A 23,412-nucleotide genomic window follows, 5' to 3' on the forward strand; every position below is an offset into this window, starting at 1 on the left:
GGAGGTATAAGGGCAGGTGTTGCATCTCCTGCGCTTGCACGGGAAGGTGCTGGGCAAAGGGGAAGGGCTGTTGGGGGTGATTGAGGAGTGGACTAGGGTGTCGCAGAGGGAGCGGTCCCTTCGGAATGCTGAAAGGGTACCGTACCTTATATATATATGTATACACCCACACACATACACACTCACCCACACTTACATACACAATAACTCACACGCACTCATACATACACACTCACACACACTTACACACACTAACTCACACACAAACACACACTAACTTACACAAACACACACTCATACACACACTCATACACACGTACACACACTCACTCACACACACACACACACAAACACACACTAACTCACACACACACGCACTCACACACACACACTCACACGCACACTCACACGCACACACTCACACGCACACACTCACACTCACACTAACTCATACACATACACTAACTCACCCGAAAACAGTAGATAAATATAACTCATCTCTAACATTTCCTCTCGATGGTTTGTAGGTAAACCTTGTTTTCCTCATCTTGACGATATGGAAACTGGTGCAGAATTTTAACACCATCAATCCAGATCTACCGTACTTACAGAAAATCAGGTATCGGATCACACAGCACTGCCAAACTGTTCCTTTAAACAACCACAGTCCTTGGGATTTCTGCATCTTGCAGTTTAATGTGGAAGCAAGTCATCCTCGGTTCCGAAGGACTGCCTAAGAAGAGGAGTTTAGATAATATTATTATAAGCCATCTGGATACAACCCAAAGATGGGCGAACTCCAATGTTATGTAACTTGAGGGCTCCAGCAGCACATTTTACATTTACCGTATTCATATTTACTGGCAGCCAATTCTGAGAATTCGAATAAATCGTTGATTGGATTATGGGATGTGTTGATGCTGGGTGAAGGGATTTGTTCCTTATTTAGTGAGGTCACTTCGATTACACAAGATCCCATATAGATACAGGTGAGAGAGGCCATTCGGCCCATCTTAGCTCATCGAATCAGAGAAAACCAACTGTCCACCCATCATGGCACACAAGTGTTTCTTCAATGGTTTCAGGGTTAGTGCCCCAGGACCGACCCAGGAGTCTAATCCATGTATTGATTACTCACTGTGTGAAGAGGAGCTTAGCGATATTAATCAATTGACTGGGTCTACTTTCCTCTGCTGTTCAATACAGTGAATATCTCTGAGGTTCTATTTCACTTCTCAAGGCTGAAAAATCCATGTTGCTCAAGGCTTTCTTCATAAAACAATCCAACTCCCCACCCTCACACACACTGTACCCCATCCAACTCCCCACCCTCACACACACTGTATCCCATCCAACTCCCCACCCTGACACACACTGTACCCCATCCAACTCCCCACCCTCACACACACTGTACCCCATCCAACTCCCCACCCTCACACACACTGTACCCCATCCAACTCCCCACCCTCACACACACACTGTACCCCATCCAACTCCCCACCCTCACACACACTGTACCCCATCCAACTCCCCACCCTCACACACACTGTATCCCATCCAACTCCCCACCCTGACACACACTGTACCCCATCCAACTCCCCACCCTCACACACACTGTACCCCATCCAACTCCCCACCCTCACACACACTGTACCCCATCCAACTCCCCACCCTCACACACACACTGTACCCCATCCAACTCCCCACCCTCACACACACTGTACCCCATCCAACTCCCCACCCTCACACACACACTGTACCCAATCCAACTCCCCACCCTCACACACACTGTACCCCATCCAACTCCCCACCCTCACACACACTGTACCCCATCCAACTCCCCACCCTCACACACACTGTACACCATCCAACTCCCCACCCTCACACACACTGTACCCCATCCAACTCCCCACCCTCACACACACTGTACCCCATCCAACTCCCCACCATCACACACACACTGTACCCCATCCAACTCCCCACCCTCACACACACTGTACCCCATCCAACTCCCCACCCTCACACACACTGTACCCCATCCAACTCCCCACCCTCACACACACTGTGCCCCATCCAACTCCCCACCCTCACACACACACTGTACCCCATCCAACTCCCCACCCTCACACACACTGTACCCCATCCAACTCCCCACCCTCACACACACTGTACCCCATTCAACTCCCCACACTCACACACACTGTACCCCATCCAACACCCCACCCTCACACACACTGTACCCCATCCAACTCCCCACCCTCACACACACTGTACCCCATCCAACTCCCCACCCTCACACACACTGTACCCCATCCAACTCCCCACCCTCACACACACTGTACCCCATCCAACTCCCCACCCCCACACACACTGTACCCCATCCAACTCCCCACCCTCACACACACTGTGCCCCATCCAACTCCCCACCCTCACACACACTGTACCCCATCCAACTCCCCACCCACACACACACTGTACCCCATCCAACTCCCCACCCTCACACACACTGTACCCCATCCAACTCCCCACCCTCACACACACTGTACCCCATCCAACTCCCCACCATCACACACACACTGTACCCCATCTAACTCCCCACCCTCACACACACTGTACCCCATCCAACTCCCCACCCTCACACACACTGTACCCCATCCAACTCCCCACCCTCACACACACTGTACCCCATCCAACTCCCCAACCTCACACACACTGTACCCCATCCAACTCCCCACCCTCACACACACTGTACCCCATCCAACTCCCCAACCTCACACACACTTTACCCCATCCAACTCCCCACCCTCACACACACTGTACCCCATCCAACTCCCCACCCTCACACACACTGTACCCCATCCAACTCCCCACCCTCACACACACTGTGCCCCATCCAAATCCCCACCCTCACACACACTGTACCCCACCCAACTCCCCACCCTCACACACACTGTACCCCATCCAACTCCCCACCCTCACACACACTGTACCCCATCCAACTCCCCACCATCACACACACACTGTACCCCATCTAACTCCCCACCCTCACACACACTGTACCCCATCCAACTCCCCACCCTCACACACACTGTACCCCATCCTACTCCCCACCCTCACACACACTGTACCCCATCCAACTCCCCACCCTCACACATACTGTACCCCATCCAACTCCCCACCCTCACACACACTGTACCCCATCCAACTCCCCACCCTCACACACACTGTACCCCATCCAACTCCCCACCCTCACACACTGTACCCCATCCAACTCCCCACCCTCACACACACTGTACCCCATCCAACTCCCCACCCTCACACACACTGTACCCCATCCAACTCCCCACCCTCACACACACTGTACACCATCCAACTCCCCACCCTCACACACACTGTACCCCATCCAACTCCCCACCCGCACACACACACTGTACCCCATCCAACTCCCCACCCTCACACACACTGTACCCCATCCAACTCCCCACCCTCACACACACTGTACCCCATCCAACTCCCCACCCTCACACACACTGTACCCCATCCAACTCCCCACCCTCAAACACACTGTACCCCATCCAACTCCCCACCCTCACACACACTGTACCCCATCCAACTCCCCACCCTCACACACACTGTACCCCATCCAACTCCCCACCCTCACACACACTGTACCCCATCCAACTCCCCACCCTCACACACACACTGTACCCCATCCAACTCCCCACCCTCACACACACTGTACCCCATCCAACCCCCCACCCTCACACACACTGTACCCCATCCAACTCCCCACCCTCACAAACTGTACCCCATCCAACTCCCCACCCTCACCCACATTGTACCCCATCCAACACCCACCCTCACAAACTGTACCCCATCCAACTCCCCACCCTCCCACACACTGTACCCCATCCAACTCCCCACCCTCACAAACTGTACCCCATCCAACTCCCCGCCCTCACCCACACTGTACCCCATCCAACACCCCACCCTCACACACACACTGTACCCCATCCAACTCCCCACCCTCACACACACTGTACCCCATCCAACCCCCCACCCTCACACACACACTGTACCCCATCCAACTCCCCACCCTCACAAACTGTACCCCATCCAACTCCCCACCCTCACCCACACTGTACCCCATCCAACTCCCCACCCCCACACACACTGTACCCCATCCAACTCCCCACCCTCACACACACTGTACCCCATCCAACTCCCCAGCCTCACACACACTGTACCCCATCCAACTCCCCACCCTCACAAACTGTACCCCATCCAACTCCCCACCCTCACCCACACTGTACCCCATCCAACTCCCCACCCTCACACACACTGTACCCCATCCAACTCCCCACCCTCACCCACACTGTACCCCATACAACTCCCCACCCTCACCCACACTGTACCCCATACAACTCCCCACCCCCACTCACACTGTACCCCATCCAACTCCCCACCCTCACCCACACTGTACCCCATCCAACTCCCCACCCCCACACACACTGTACCCCATCCAACTCCCCACACTCACACACACTGTACCCCATCCAACTCCCCAGCCTCACACACACTGTACCCCATCCAACTCCCCACCCTCACAAACTGTACCCCATCCAACTCCCCACCCTCACCCACACTGTACCCCATCCAACTCCCCACCCCCACACACACTGTACCCCATCCAACTCCCCACCCTCACCCACACTGTACCCCATACAACTCCCCACCCCCACACACACTGTACCCCATCCAACTCCCCAACCTCACACACACTTTACCCCATCCAACTCCCCACCCTCACACACACTGTACCCCATCCAACTCCCCACCATCACACACACACTGTACCCCATCTAACTCCCCACCCTCACACACACTGTACCCCATCCAACTCCCCACCCTCACACACACTGTACCCCATCCTACTCCCCACCCTCACACACACTGTACCCCATCCAACTCCCCACCCTCACACATACTGTACCCCATCCAACTCCCCACCCTCACACACACTGTACCCCATCCAACTCCCCACCCTCACACACACTGTACCCCATCCAACTCCCCACCCTCACACACACTGTACCCCATCCAACTCCCCACCCTCACACACACTGTACCCCATCCAACTCCCCACCCTCACACACACTGTACCCCATCCAACTCCCCACCCTCACACACACACTGTACCCCATCCAACACACCACCCTCACACACACACTGTACCCCAACCAACTCCCCACCCTCACACACACTGTACCCCATCCAACTCCCCACCCTCACACACACTGTACCCCATCCAACTCCCCACCCTCACACACACTGTACCCCATCCAACTCCCCACCCTCACACACAAACTGCACCCCATCCAACTGCCCACCGTCACACACACTGTACCCCATCCAACTCCCCACCCTCACACACACTGTACCCCATCCAACTCCCCACCCTCACACACACTGTACCCCATCCTACTCCCCACCCTCACACACACTGTACCCCATCCAACTCCCCACCCTCACACATACTGTACCCCATCCAACTCCCCACCCTCACACACACTGTACCCCATCCAACTCCCCACCCTCACACACACTGTACCCCATCCAACTCCCCACCCTCACACACTGTACCCCATCCAACTCCCCACCCTCACACACACTGTACCCCATCCAACTCCCCACCCTCACACACACTGTACCCCATCCAACTCCCCACCCTCACACACACTGTACACCATCCAACTCCCCACCCTCACACACACTGTACCCCATCCAACTCCCCACCCGCACACACACACTGTACCCCATCCAACTCCCCACCCTCACACACACTGTACCCCATCAAACTCCCCACCCTCACACACACTGTACCCCATCCAACTCCCCACCCTCACACACTCTGTACCCCATCCAACTCCCCACCCTCACACACACTGTACCCCATCCAACTCCCCACCCTCACACACACACTGTACCCCACTCCCCACCCTCACACACACTGAACCCCATCCAACTCCCCACCCTCACACACACTCTACCCCATCCAACTCCCCACCCTCACACACACTGTACCCCATCCAACTCCCCACCCTCAAACACACTGTACCCCATCCAACTCCCCACCCTCACACACACTGTACCCCATCCAACTCCCCACCCTCACACACACTGTACCCCATCCAACTCCCCACCCTCACACACACTGTACCCCATCCAACTCCCCACCCTCACACACACACTGTACCCCATCCAACTCCCCACCCTCACACACACTGTACCCCATCCAACCCCCCACCCTCACACACACTGTACCCCATCCAACTCCCCACCCTCACAAACTGTACCCCATCCAACTCCCCACCCTCACCCACATTGTACCCCATCCAACACCCACCCTCACAAACTGTACCCCATCCAACTCCCCACCCTCCCACACACTGTACCCCATCCAACTCCCCACCCTCACACACACTGTACCCCATCCAACTCCCCACCCTCACACACACTGTACCCCATCCAACTCCCCACCCTCAAACACACTGTACCCCATCCAACTCCCCACCCTCACACACACTGTACCCCATCCAACTCCCCACCCTCACACACACTGTACCCCATCCAACTCCCCACCCTCACACACACTGTACCCCATCCAACTCCCCACCCTCACACACACACTGTACCCCATCCAACTCCCCACCCTCACACACACTGTACCCCATCCAACCCCCCACCCTCACACACACTGTACCCCATCCAACTCCCCACCCTCACAAACTGTACCCCATCCAACTCCCCACCCTCACCCACATTGTACCCCATCCAACACCCACCCTCACAAACTGTACCCCATCCAACTCCCCACCCTCCCACACACTGTACCCCATCCAACTCCCCAGCCTCACACACACTGTACCCCATCCAACTCCCCACCCTCACAAACTGTACCCCATCCAACTCCCCACCCTCACCCACACTGTACCCCATCCAACTCCCCACCCCCACACACACTGTACCCCATCCAACTCCCCACCCTCACCCACACTGTACCCCATACAACTCCCCACCCCCACACACACTGTACCCCATCCAACTCCCCAACCTCACACACACTTTACCCCATCCAACTCCCCACCCTCACACACACTGTACCCCATCCAACTCCCCACCCTCACACACACTGTACCCCATCCAACTCCCCACCCTCACACACACTGTACCCCACCCAACTCCCCACCCTCACACACACTGTACCCCATCCAACTCCCCACCCTCACACACACTGTACCCCATCCAACTCCCCACCATCACACACACACTGTACCCCATCTAACTCCCCACCCTCACACACACTGTACCCCATCCAACTCCCCACCCTCACACACACTGTACCCCATCCTACTCCCCACCCTCACACACACTGTACCCCATCCAACTCCCCACCCTCACACATACTGTACCCCATCCAACTCCCCACCCTCACACACACTGTACCCCATCCAACTCCCCACCCTCACACACACTGTACCCCATCCAACTCCCCACCCTCACACACACTGTACCCCATCCAACTCCCCACCCTCACACACACTGTACCCCATCCAACTCCCCACCCTCACACACACTGTACCCCATCCAACTCCCCACCCTCACACACACACTGTACCCCATCCAACTCCCCACCCTCACACACACACTGTACCCCAACCAACTCCCCACCCTCACACACACTGTACCCCATCCAACTCCCCACCCTCACACACACTGTACCCCATCCAACTCCCCACCCTCACACACACTGTACCCCATCCAACTCCCCACCCTCACACACAAACTGCACCCCATCCAACTGCCCACCGTCACACACACTGTACCCCATCCAACTCCCCACCCTCACACACACTGTACCCCATCCAACTCCCCACCCTCACACACACTGTACCCCATCCTACTCCCCACCCTCACACACACTGTACCCCATCCAACTCCCCACCCTCACACATACTGTACCCCATCCAACTCCCCACCCTCACACACACTGTACCCCATCCAACTCCCCACCCTCACACACACTGTACCCCATCCAACTCCCCACCCTCACACACACTGTACCCCATCCAACTCCACACCCTCACACACACTGTACCCCATCCAACCCCCCACCCTCACACACACTGTACCCCATCCAACTCCCCACCCTCACAAACTGTACCCCATCCAACTCCCCACCCTCACCCACATTGTACCCCATCCAACACCCACCCTCACAAACTGTACCCCATCCAACTCCCCACCCTCCCACACACTGTACCCCATCCAACTCCCCAGCCTCACACACACTGTACCCCATCCAACTCCCCACCCTCACAAACTGTACCCCATCCAACTCCCCACCCTCACCCACACTGTACCCCATCCAACTCCCCACCCCCACACACACTGTACCCCATCCAACTCCCCACCCTCACCCACACTGTACCCCATACAACTCCCCACCCCCACACACACTGTACCCCATCCAACTCCCCAACCTCACACACACTTTACCCCATCCAACTCCCCACCCTCACACACACTGTACCCCATCCAACTCCCCACCCTCACACACACTGTACCCCATCCAACTCCCCACCCTCACACACACTGTACCCCACCCAACTCCCCACCCTCACACACACTGTACCCCATCCAACTCCCCACCCTCACACACACTGTACCCCATCCAACTCCCCACCATCACACACACACTGTACCCCATCTAACTCCCCACCCTCACACACACTGTACCCCATCCAACTCCCCACCCTCACACACACTGTACCCCATCCTACTCCCCACCCTCACACACACTGTACCCCATCCAACTCCCCACCCTCACACATACTGTACCCCATCCAACTCCCCACCCTCACACACACTGTACCCCATCCAACTCCCCACCCTCACACACACTGTACCCCATCCAACTCCCCACCCTCACACACACTGTACCCCATCCAACTCCCCACCCTCACACACACTGTACCCCATCCAACTCCCCACCCTCACACACACTGTACCCCATCCAACTCCCCACCCTCACACACACACTGTACCCCATCCAACTCCCCACCCTCACACACACACTGTACCCCAACCAACTCCCCACCCTCACACACACTGTACCCCATCCAACTCCCCACCCTCACACACACTGTACCCCATCCAACTCCCCACCCTCACACACACTGTACCCCATCCAACTCCCCACCCTCACACACAAACTGCACCCCATCCAACTGCCCACCGTCACACACACTGTACCCCATCCAACTCCCCACACTCACACACACTGTACCCCATCCAACTCCCCACCCTCACACACACTGTACCCCATCCTACTCCCCACCCTCACACACACTGTACCCCATCCAACTCCCCACCCTCACACATACTGTACCCCATCCAACTCCCCACCCTCACACACACTGTACCCCATCCAACTCCCCACCCTCACACACACTGTACCCCATCCAACTCCCCACCCTCACACACTGTACCCCATCCAACTCCCCACCCTCACACACACTGTACCCCATCCAACTCCCCACCCTCACACACACTGTACCCCATCCAACTCCCCACCCTCACACACACTGTACACCATCCAACTCCCCACCCTCACACACACTGTACCCCATCCAACTCCCCACCCGCACACACACACTGTACCCCATCCAACTCCCCACCCTCACACACACTGTACCCCATCCAACTCCCCACCCTCACACACACTGTACCCCATCCAACTCCCCACCCTCACACACACTGTACCCCATCCAACTCCCCACCCTCAAACACACTGTACCCCATCCAACTCCCCACCCTCACACACACTGTACCCCATCCAACTCCCCACCCTCACACACACTGTACCCCATCCAACTCCCCACCCTCACACACACTGTACCCCATCGAACTCCCCACCCTCACACACACACTGTACCCCATCCAACTCCCCACCCTCACACACACTGTACCCCATCCAACCCCCCACCCTCACACACACTGTACCCCATCCAACTCCCCACCCTCACAAACTGTACCCCATCCAACTCCCCACCCTCACCCACATTGTACCCCATCCAACACCCACCCTCACAAACTGTACCCCATCCAACTCCCCACCCTCCCACACACTGTACCCCATCCAACTCCCCACCCTCACAAACTGTACCCCATCCAACTCCCCACCCTCACCCACACTGTACCCCATCCAACACCCCACCCTCACACACACACTGTACCCCATCCAACTCCCCACCCTCACACACAATGTACCCCATCCAACCCCCCACCCTCACACACACACTGTACCCCATCCAACTCCCCACCCTCACAAACTGTACCCCATCCAACTCCCCACCCTCACACACACTGTACCCCATCCAACTCCCCACCCCCACACACACTGTACCCCATCCAACTCCCCACCCTCACACACACTGTACCCCATCCAACTCCCCAGCCTCACACACACTGTACCCCATCCAACTCCCCACCCTCACAAACTGTACCCCATCCAACTCCCCACCCTCACCCACACTCTACCCCATCCAACTCCCCACCCTCACACACACTGTACCCCATCCAACTCCCCACCCTCACCCACACTGTACCCCATACAATTCCCCACCCTCACCCACACTGTACCCCATACAACTCCCCACCCCCACTCACACTGTACCCCATCCAACTCCCCACCCTCACCCACACTGTACCCCATCCAACTCCCCACCCCCACACACACTGTACCCCATCCAACTCCCCACCCTCACACACACTGTACCCCATCCAACTCCCCAGCCTCGCACACACTGTACCCCATCCAACTCCCCACCCTCACAAACTGTACCCCATCCAACTCCCCACCCTCACCCACACTGTACCCCATCCAACTCCCCACCCCCACACACACTGTACCCCATCCAACTCCCCACCCTCACCCACACTGTACCCCATACAACTCCCCACCCCCACACACACTGTACCCCATCCAACTCCCCAACCTCACACACACTTTACCCCATCCAACTCCCCACCCTCACACACATTGTACCCCATCCAACTCCCCACCCTCACACACACTGTACCCCATCCAACTCCCCACCGTCACACACACTGTACCCCACCCAACTCCCCACCCTCACACACACTGTACCCCATCGAACTCCCCACCCTCACACACACTGAACCCCATCCAACTCCCCACCATCACACACACACTGTACCCCATCTAACTCCCCACCCTCACACACACTGTACCCCATCCAACTCCCCACCCTCACACACACTGTACCCCATCCTACTCCCCACCCTCACACACACTGTACCCCATCCAACTCCCCACCCTCACACATACTGTACCCCATCCAACTCCCCACCCTCACACACACTGTACCCCATCCAACTCCCCACCCTCACACACACTGTACCCCATCCAACTCCCCACCCTCACACACACTGTACCCCATCCAACTCCCCACCCTCACACACACTGTACCCCATCCAACTCCCCACCCTCACACACACTGTACCCCATCCAACTCCCCACCCTCACACACACACTCTACCCCATCCAACACACCACCCTCACACACACACTGTACCCCAACCAACTCCCCACCCTCACACACACTGTACCCCATCCAACACACCACCCTCACACACACACTGTACCCCAACCAACTCCCCACCCTCACACACACTGTACCCCATCCAACTCCCCACCCTCACACACACTGTACCCCATCCAACTCCCCACCCTCACCCACACTGTACCCCATCCAACTCCCCACCCCCACACACACTGTACCCCATCCAACTCCCCACCCTCACACACACTGTACCCCATCCAACTCCCCAGCCTCACACACACTGTACCCCATCCAACTCCCCACCCTCACAAACTGTACCCCATCCAACTCCCCACCCTCACCCACACTGTACCCCATCCAACTCCCCACCCCCACACACACTGTACCCCATCCAACTCCCCACCCTCACACACACTGTACCCCATCCAACTCCCCAGCCTCACACACACTGTACCCCATCCAACTCCCCACCCTCACAAACTGTACCCCATCCAACTCCCCACCCTCACCCACACTGTACCCCATCCAACTCCCCACCCCCACACACACTGTACCCCATCCAACTCCCCACCCTCACCCACACTGTACCCCATACAACTCCCCACCCCCACACACACTGTACCCCATCCAACTCCCCAACCTCACACACACTTTACCCCATCCAACTCCCCACCCTCACACACACTGTACCCCATCCAACTCCCCACCCTCACACACACTGTACCCCATCCAACTCCCCACCCTCACACACACTGTACCCCACCCAACTCCCCACCCTCACACACACTGTACCCCATCCAACTCCCCACCCTCACACACACTGTACCCCATCCAACTCCCCACCATCACACACACACTGTACCCCATCTAACTCCCCACCCTCACACACACTGTACCCCATCCAACTCCCCACCCTCACACACACTGTACCCCATCCTACTCCCCACCCTCACACACACTGTACCCCATCCAACTCCCCACCCTCACACATACTGTACCCCATCCAACTCCCCACCCTCACACACACTGTACCCCATCCAACTCCCCACCCTCACACACACTGTACCCCATCCAACTCCCCACCCTCACACACACTGTACCCCATCCAACTCCCCACCCTCACACACACTGTACCCCATCCAACTCCCCACCCTCACACACACTGTACCCCATCCAACTCCCCACCCTCACACACACACTGTACCCCATCCAACTCCCCACCCTCACACACACACTGTACCCCAACCAACTCCCCACCCTCACACACACTGTACCCCATCCAACTCCCCACCCTCACACACACTGTACCCCATCCAACTCCCCACCCTCACACACACTGTACCCCATCCAACTCCCCACCCTCACACACAAACTGCACCCCATCCAACTGCCCACCGTCACACACACTGTACCCCATCCAACTCCCCACCCTCACACACACTGTACCCCATCCAACTCCCCACCCTCACACACACTGTACCCCATCCTACTCCCCACCCTCACACACACTGTACCCCATCCAACTCCCCACCCTCACACATACTGTACCCCATCCAACTCCCCACCCTCACACACACTGTACCCCATCCAACTCCCCACCCTCACACACACTGTACCCCATCCAACTCCCCACCCTCACACACTGTACCCCATCCAACTCCCCACCCTCACACACACTGTACCCCATCCAACTCCCCACCCTCACACACACTGTACCCCATCCAACTCCCCACCCTCACACACACTGTACACCATCCAACTCCCCACCCTCACACACACTGTACCCCATCCAACTCCCCACCCGCACACACACACTGTACCCCATCCAACTCCCCACCCTCACACACACTGTACCCCATCCAACTCCCCACCCTCACACACACTGTACCCCATCCAACTCCCCACCCTCACACACACTGTACCCCATCCAACTCCCCACCCTCAAACACACTGTACCCCATCCAACTCCCCACCCTCACACACACTGTACCCCATCCAACTCCCCACCCTCACACACACTGTACCCCATCCAACTCCCCACCCTCACACACACTGTACCCCATCCAACTCCCCACCCTCACACACACACTGTACCCCATCCAACTCCCCACCCTCACACACACTGTACCCCATCCAACCCCCCACCCTCACACACACTGTACCCCATCCAACTCCCCACCCTCACAAACTGTACCCCATCCAACTCCCCACCCTCACCCACATTGTACCCCATCCAACACCCACCCTCACAAACTGTACCCCATCCAACTCCCCACCCTCCCACACACTGTACCCCATCCAACTCCCCACCCTCACAAACTGTACCCCATCCAACTCCCCACCCTCACCCACACTGTACCCCATCCAACACCCCACCCTCACACACACACTGTACCCCATCCAACTCCCCACCCTCACACACAATGTACCCCATCCAACCCCCCACCCTCACACACACACTGTACCCCATCCAACTCCCCACCCTCACAAACTGTACCCCATCCAACTCCCCACCCTCACACACACTGTACCCCATCCAACTCCCCACCCCCACACACACTGTACCCCATCCAACTCCCCACCCTCACACACACTGTACCCCATCCAACTCCCCAGCCTCACACACACTGTACCCCATCCAACTCCCCACCCTCACAAACTGTACCCCATCCAACTCCCCACCCTCACCCACACTCTACCCCATCCAACTCCCCACCCTCACACACACTGTACCCCATCCAACTCCCCACCCTCACCCACACTGTACCCCATACAATTCCCCACCCTCACCCACACTGTACCCCATACAACTCCCCACCCCCACTCACACTGTACCCCATCCAACTCCCCACCCTCACCCACACTGTACCCCATCCAACTCCCCACCCCCACACACACTGTACCCCATCCAACTCCCCACCCTCACACACACTGTACCCCATCCAACTCCCCAGCCTCGCACACACTGTACCCCATCCAACTCCCCACCCTCACAAACTGTACCCCATCCAACTCCCCACCCTCACCCACACTGTACCCCATCCAACTCCCCACCCCCACACACACTGTACCCCATCCAACTCCCCACCCTCACCCACACTGTACCCCATACAACTCCCCACCCCCACACACACTGTACCCCATCCAACTCCCCAACCTCACACACACTTTACCCCATCCAACTCCCCACCCTCACACACATTGTACCCCATCCAACTCCCCACCCTCACACACACTGTACCCCATCCAACTCCCCACCCTCACACACACTGTACCCCACCCAACTCCCCACCCTCACACACACTGTACCCCATCCAACTCCCCACCCTCACACACACTGAACCCCATCCAACTCCCCACCATCACACACACACTGTACCCCATGTAACTCCCCACCCTCACACACACTGTACCCCATCCAACTCCCCACCCTCACACACACTGTACCCCATCCTACTCCCCACCCTCACACACACTGTACCCCATCCAACTCCCCACCCTCACACATACTGTACCCCATCCAACTCCCCACCCTCACACACACTGTACCCCATCCAACTCCCCACCCTCACACACACTGTACCCCATCCAACTCCCCACCCTCACACACACTGTACCCCATCCAACTCCCCACCCTCACACACACTGTACCCCATCCAACTCCCCACCCTCACACACACTGTACCCCATCCAACTCCCCACCCTCACACACACACTGTACCCCATCCAACACACCACCCTCACACACACACTGTACCCCAACCAACTCCCCACCCTCACACACACTGTACCCCATCCAACACACCACCCTCACACACACACTGTACCCCAACCAACTCCCCACCCTCACACACACTGTACCCCATCCAACTCCCCACCCTCACACACACTGTACCCCATCCAACTCCCCACCCTCACACACACTGTACCCCATCCAACTCCCCACCCTCACACACAAACTGCACCCCATCCAACTGCCCACCGTCACACACACTGTACCCCATCCAACTCCCCACCCTCACACACACTGTACCCCATCCAACTCCCCACCCTCACACACACTGTACCCCATCCTACTCCCCACCCTCACACACACTGTACCCCATCCAACTCCCCACCCTCACACATACTGTACCCCATCCAACTCCCCACCCTCACACACACTGTACCCCATCCAACTCCCAACCCTCACACACACTGTACCCCATCCAACTCCCCACCCTCACACACTGTACCCCATCCAACTCCCCACCCTCACACACACTGTACCCCATCCAACTCCCCACCCTCACACACACTGTACCCCATCCAACTCCCCACCCTCACACACACTGTACACCATCCAACTCCCCACCCTCACACACACTGTACCCCATCCAACTCCCCACCCGCACACACACACTGTACCCCATCCAACTCCCCACCCTCACACACACTGTACCCCATCCAACTCCCCAGCCTCACACACACTGTACCCCATCCAACTCCCCACCCTCACACACACTGTACCCCATCCAACTCCCCACCCTCAAACACACTGTATCCCATCCAACTCCCCACCCTCACACACACTGTACCCCATCCAACTCCCCACCCTCACACACACTGTACCCCATCCAACTCCCCACCCTCACACACACTGTACCCCATCCAACTCCCCACCCTCACACACACACTGTACCCCATCCAACTCCCCACCCTCACACACACTGTACCCCATCCAACCCCCCACCCTCACACACACTGTACCCCATCCAACTCCCCACCCTCACAAACTGTACCCCATCCAACTCCCCACCCTCACCCACATTGTACCCCATCCAACACCCACCCTCACAAACTGTACCCCATCCAACTCCCCACCCTCCCACACACTGTACCCCATCCAACTCCCCACCCTCACAAACTGTACCCCATCCAACTCCCCAACCTCACCCACACTGTACCCCATCCAACACCCCACCCTCACACACACACTGTACCCCATCCAACTCCCCACCCTCACACACACTGTACCCCATCCAACCCCCCACCCTCACACACACACTGTACCCCATCCAACTCCCCACCCTCACAAACTGTACCCCATCCAACTCCCCACCCTCACCCACACTGTACCCCATCCAACTCCCCACCCCCACACACACTGTACCCCATCCAACTCCCCACCCTCACACACACTGTACCCCATCCAACTCCCCAGCCTCACACACACTGTACCCCATCCAACTCCCCACCCTCACAAACTGTACCCCATCCAACTCCCCACCCTCACCCACACTGTACCCCATCCAACTCCCCACCCTCACACACACTGTACCCCATCCAACACCCCACCCTCACCCACACTGTACCCCATCCAACTCCCCACCCTCACCCACACTGTACCCCATACAACTCCCCACCCCACTCACACTGTACCCCATCCAACTCCCCACCCTCACCCACACTGTACCCCATCCAACTCCCCACCCCCACACACACTGTACCCCATCCAACTCCCCACCCTCACACACACTGTACCCCATCCAACTCCCCAGCCTCACACACACTGTACCCCATCCAACTCCCCACCCTCACAAACTGTACCCCATCCAACTCCCCACCCTCACCCACACTGTACCCCATCCAACTCCCCACCCTCACACACACTGTACCCCATCCAACTCCCCACCCCCACACACACTGTACCCCATCCAACTCCCCACCCTCACACACACTGTACCCCATCCAACTCCCCACCCTCACACACACTGTACCCCATCCAACTCTCCACCCTCACACACACTGTACCCCATCCAACTCCCCACCCTCACACACAGCTGTACCCCATCCAACTCCCCACCCTCACACACACTGTACCCCATCCAACTCCCCACCCTCACACACACTGTACCCCATCCAACTCCCCACCCTCACACACACTGTACCCCATCCAACTCCCCACCCTCACACACACTGTACCCCATCCAACTCCCCACCCTCACACACACTGTACCCCATCCAACTCCCCACCCTCACACACACTGTACCCCATCCAACTCCCCACCCTCACACACACTGTCCCCCATCCAACTCCCCAACCTCACACACACTTTACCCCATCCAACCCCCCACCCTCACACACACTGTACCCCATCCAACTCCCCACCCTCACACACACTGTACCCCATCCAACTCCCCACCCTCACACACACTGTACCCCATCCAACTCCACACCCTCACACACACTGTACCCCATCCAACTCACCACCCTCACACACACTTTACCCCATCCAACTCCCCACCCTCACACACACACTGTACCCCATCCAACTCCCCACACTCACACACACACTGTACCCCATCCAACTCCCCACCCTCACACACACTGTACCCCATCCAACTCCCCACCCTCACACACACTGTACCCCATCCAACTCCCCCACCCTCACACACACTGTACCCCATCCAACTCCCCACCCTCACACACACTGTACCCCATCCAACTCCCCACCCTCGCACACACTGTACCCCATCCAACTCCCCACCCTCGCACACACTGTACCCCATCCAACTCCCCACCCTCACACACACTGTACCCCATCCAACTCACCACCCTCACACACACTGTACCCCATCCAACTCCCCACCCTCACACACACTGTACCCCATCCAACTCCCCAGCCTCACACACACTGTACCCCATCCAACTCCCCACCCTCACTCACACTGCACCGCATCCAACTCACCACCCTCACACACACTGTACCCCATCCAACTCCCCACCCTCACACACACACTGTACCCCATCCAACTCCCCACCCTCACACACACACTGTACCCCATCCAACTCCCCACCCTCACACACACTGTACCCCATCCAACTCCCCACCCACACACACACTGCACCCCATCCAACTCCCCAACCTCACACACACTGTACCCCATCCAACTCCCCACCCTCACACACACTGTACCCCATCCAACTCCCCACCCTCTCACACACTGTACCCCATCCAACTCCCCACCCTCACACACACTGTACCCCATCCAACTCCCCACCCTCACACACACTGTACCCCATCCAACTCCCCACTCTCACACACACTGTACCCCATCCAACTCCCCACCCTCACACACACTGTACCCCATCCAACTCCCCAACCTCACACACACTGTACCCCATCCAACTCCCCACCCTCACACACACTGTACCCCATCCAACTCCCCACCCTCACACCCACACTGTACCCCATCCAACTCCCCACCCTCACACACACTGTACCCCATCCAACTCCCCACCCTCACACACACTGTACCCCATCCAACTCCCCACCCTCAGACACACTGTACCCCATCCAACTCCCCAACCTCACACACACTGTACCCCATCCAACTCCGCACCCTCACACCCACACTGTACCCCATCCAACTCCCCACCCTCACACACACTGTACCCCATCCAACTCCCCACCCTCACACACACTGTACCCCATCCAACTCCCCAACCTCACACACACACTGTGCCCCATCCAACTCCCCACCCTCACACACACTGTACCCCATCCAACTCCCCACCCTCACACACACTGTACCCCATCCAACTCCCCACCCTCACACACACACTGTACCCCATCCAACTCCCCACCCTCACACACACTGTACCCCATCCAACTCCCCACCCTCACACACACTGTACACCATCCAACTCCCCACCCTCACACACACTGTACCCCATCCAACTCCCCACCCTCACACACACTGTACCCCATCCAACTCCCCACCCTCACACACACTGTACCCCATCCAACTCCCCACCCTCACACACACTGTACCCCATCCAACTCCCCACCCTCACACACACTGTACCCCATCCAACTCCCCACCCTCACACACACTGTACCCCATCCAACTCCCCACCCTCACACACACTGTACCCCATCCAACTCCCCACCCTCACACACACTGTACCCCATCCAACTCCCCACCCTCACACACACTGTACCCCATCCAACTCCCAACCGTCACACACACTGTACCCCATCCAACTCCCCACCCTCACACACACACTGTACCCCATCCAACTCCCCACCCTCACACACACACTGTACCCCATCCAACACCCCACCCTCACACACACTGTACCCCATCCAACTCCCCACCCTCACACACACTGTAGCCCATCCAACTCCCCACCCTCACACACACACTGTACCCCATCCAACTCCCCACCCTCACACACACACTGTACCCCATCCAACTCCCCACCCTCACACACACTGTACCCCATCCAACTCCCCACCCTCACACACACTGTAGCCCATCCAACTCTCCACCCTCACACACACTGTAGCCCATCCAACTCCCCACCCTCACACACACTGTACCCCATCCAACTCCCCACCCTCACACACACTGTACCCCATCCAACTCCCCACCCTCACACACACTGTACCCCATCAACTCCCCACCCTCACACACATTGTACCCCATCCAACTCCCCACCCTCACACACACTGTACCCCATCCAACTCCCCACCCTCACACACACTGTACCCCATCCAACTCCCCACCCTCACACACACTGTACCCCATCCAACTCCCCACCCTCACACACACTTACCCCATCCAACTCCGCACCCTCACACACTGTACCCCATCCAACTCCCCACCCTCACACACACTGTACCCCATCCAACTCCCCACCCTCACACACACTGTACCCCATCCAACTACCCACCCTCACACACACACTGTACCCCATCCAACTCCCCCACCCTCACACACACTGTACCCCATCAACTCCCCACCCTCACACACACTGTACCCCATCCAACTCCCAACCGTCACACACACTGTACCCCATCCAACTCCCCACCCTCACACACACTGTACCCCATCCAACTCCCCACCCTCACACACACTGTACCCCATCCAACTCCCCACCCTCACACACACTGTACCACATCCAACTCCCCACCCTCACACACACTGTACCCCATCCAACTCCCCACCCTCACACACACACTGTACCCCATCCAACTCCCCACCCTCACACACACTGTACCCCATCCAACTCCCCACCCTCACACACACTGTACCCCATCCAACTCCCCACCCTCACACACACACTGTACCCCATCCAACTCCCCACCCTCACACACACTGTACCCCATCCAACTCCCCACCCTCACACACACTGTACCCCATCCAACTCCCCACCCTCACACACACTGTACCCCATCCAACTCCCCACCCTCACACACACACTGTACCCCAACCAACTCCCCACCCTCACACACACTGTACCCCATCCAACTCCCCACCCTCACACACACTGTACCCCATCCAACTCCCCACCCTCACACACACCGTACCCCATCCAACTCCCCACCCTCACACACACTGTACCCCATCCAACTCCCCACCCTCACACACACACTGTACCCCATCCAACTCCCCACCCTCACACACACACTGTACCCCATCCAACTCCCCACCCTCACACACACTGTACCCCATCCAACTCCCCACCCTCACACACACTGTACCCCATCCAACTCCCCACCCTCACACACACTGTACCCCATCCAACTCCCCACCCTCACACACACTGTACCCCATCCAACTCCCCACCCTAACACACACTGTACCCCATCCAACTCCCCACCCTCACACACACTGTACCCCATCCAACTCCCCACCCTCACACACACTGTACCCCATCCAACTCCCCACCCTCACACACACACTGTACCCCATCCAACTCCCCACCCTCACACACACTGTACCCCATCCAACTCCCCACCCTCACACACACTGTACCCCATCCAACTCCCCACCCTCACACACACTGTACCCCATCCAACTCCCCACCCTCACACACACTGTACCCCATCCAACTCCCCACCCTCACACACACACTGTACCCCATCCAACTCCCCACCCTCACACACACTGTACCCCATCCAACTCCCCACCCTCACACACACTGTACCCCATCCAACTCCCCACCCTCACACACACTGTACACCATCCAACTCCCCATCCTCACACACACTGTACCCCATCCAACTCCCCACCCTCACACACACTGTACCCCATCCAACTCCCCACCCTCACACACACTGTACCCCATCCAACTCCCCACCCTCACACACACTGTACCCCATCCAACTCCCCACCCTCACACACACACTGTACCCCATCCAACTCCCCACCCTCACACACACTGTACCCCATCCAACTCCCCACCCTCACACACACTGTACCCCATCCAACTCCCCACCCTCACACACACTGTACACCATCCAACTCCCCATCCTCACACACACTGTACCCCATCCAACTCCCCACCCTCACACACACTGTACCCCATCCAACTCCCCACCCTCACACACACTGTACCCCATCCAACTCCCCACCCTCACACACACTGTACCCCATCCAACTCCCCACCCTCACACACACTGTACCCCATCCAACTCCCCATCCTCACACACACTGTACCCCATCCAACTCCCCACCCTCACACACACTGTACCCCATCCAACTCCCCACCCTCACACACACTGTACCCCATCCAACTCCCCACCCTCACACACACTGTACCCCATCCAACTCCCCACCCTCACACACACTGTACCCCATCCAACTCCCCACCCTCACACACACTGTACCCCATCCAACTCCCCACCCTCACACACACTGTACCCCATCCAACTCCCCACCCTCACACACACACTGTACCCCATCCAACTCCCCACCCTCACACACACTGTACCCCTTCCAACTCCCCACCCTCACACACACACTGTACCCCATCCAACTCCCCACCCTCACACACACTGTACCCCATCCAACTCCCCACCCTCACACACACTGTACCCCATCCAACTCCCCACCCTCACACACTGTACCCCATCCAACTCCCCACCCTCACACACACTGTACCCCATCCAACTCCCCACCCTCACACACACTGTACCCCATCCAACTCCCCACCCTCACACACACTGTACCCCATCCAACTCCCCACCCTAACACACACTGTACCCCATCCAACTCCCCACCCTCACACACACTGTACCCCATCCAACTCCCCACCCTCACACACACTGTACCCCATCCAACTCCCCACCCTCACACACACACTGTACCCCATCCAACTCCCCACCCTCACACACACTGTACCCCATCCAACTCCCCACCCTCACACACACTGTACCCCATCCAACTCCCCACCCTCACACACACTGTACACCATCCAACTCCCCATCCTCACACACACTGTACCCCATCCAACTCCCCACCCTCACACACACTGTACCCCATCCAACTCCCCACCCTCACACACACTGTACCCCATCCAACTCCCCACCCTCACACACACTGTACCCCATCCAACTCCCCACCCTCACACACACTGTACCCCATCCAACTCCCCACCCTCACCCACACTGTACCCCATCCAACTCCCCACCCTCACACACACTGTACCCCATCCAACTCCCCACCCTCACACACACTGTACACCATCCAACTCCCCATCCTCACACACACTGTACCCCATCCAACTCCCCACCCTCACACACACTGTACCCCATCCAACTCCCCACCCTCACACACACTGTACCCCATCCAACTCCCCACCCTCACACACACTGTACCCCATCCAACTCCCCACCCTCACACACACTGTACCCCATCCAACTCCCCACCCTCACACACACTGTACCTCATCCAACTCCCCACCCTCACACACACTGTACCCCATCCAACT

The 23,412-nt window shown here is 57.8% G+C and overlaps 1 protein-coding gene across 2 annotated transcripts in view; it reads left to right on the plus strand.

Moving 5' to 3' along the window:
* Window positions 1-23,412, plus strand: part of LOC147097607 (adhesion G protein-coupled receptor E3-like) — a 113,146-nt gene that overhangs the window by 73,280 nt on the left and 16,454 nt on the right. For both annotated transcript variants that reach the window (XM_085971578.1, XM_085971577.1), the window contains one exon: window positions 528-619. In XM_085971578.1, the coding sequence (XP_085827704.1) occupies window positions 528-619 (92 nt within the window). The remainder of the gene's footprint in view (window positions 1-527; window positions 620-23,412) is intronic.

This window comes from Somniosus microcephalus, chromosome 31 (genome assembly GCF_052327205.1).
Source record: "Somniosus microcephalus isolate GS21.2 chromosome 31, FLI_Smic_1.0, whole genome shotgun sequence".
Taxonomy (NCBI): Eukaryota; Metazoa; Chordata; class Chondrichthyes; order Squaliformes; family Somniosidae; genus Somniosus; species Somniosus microcephalus.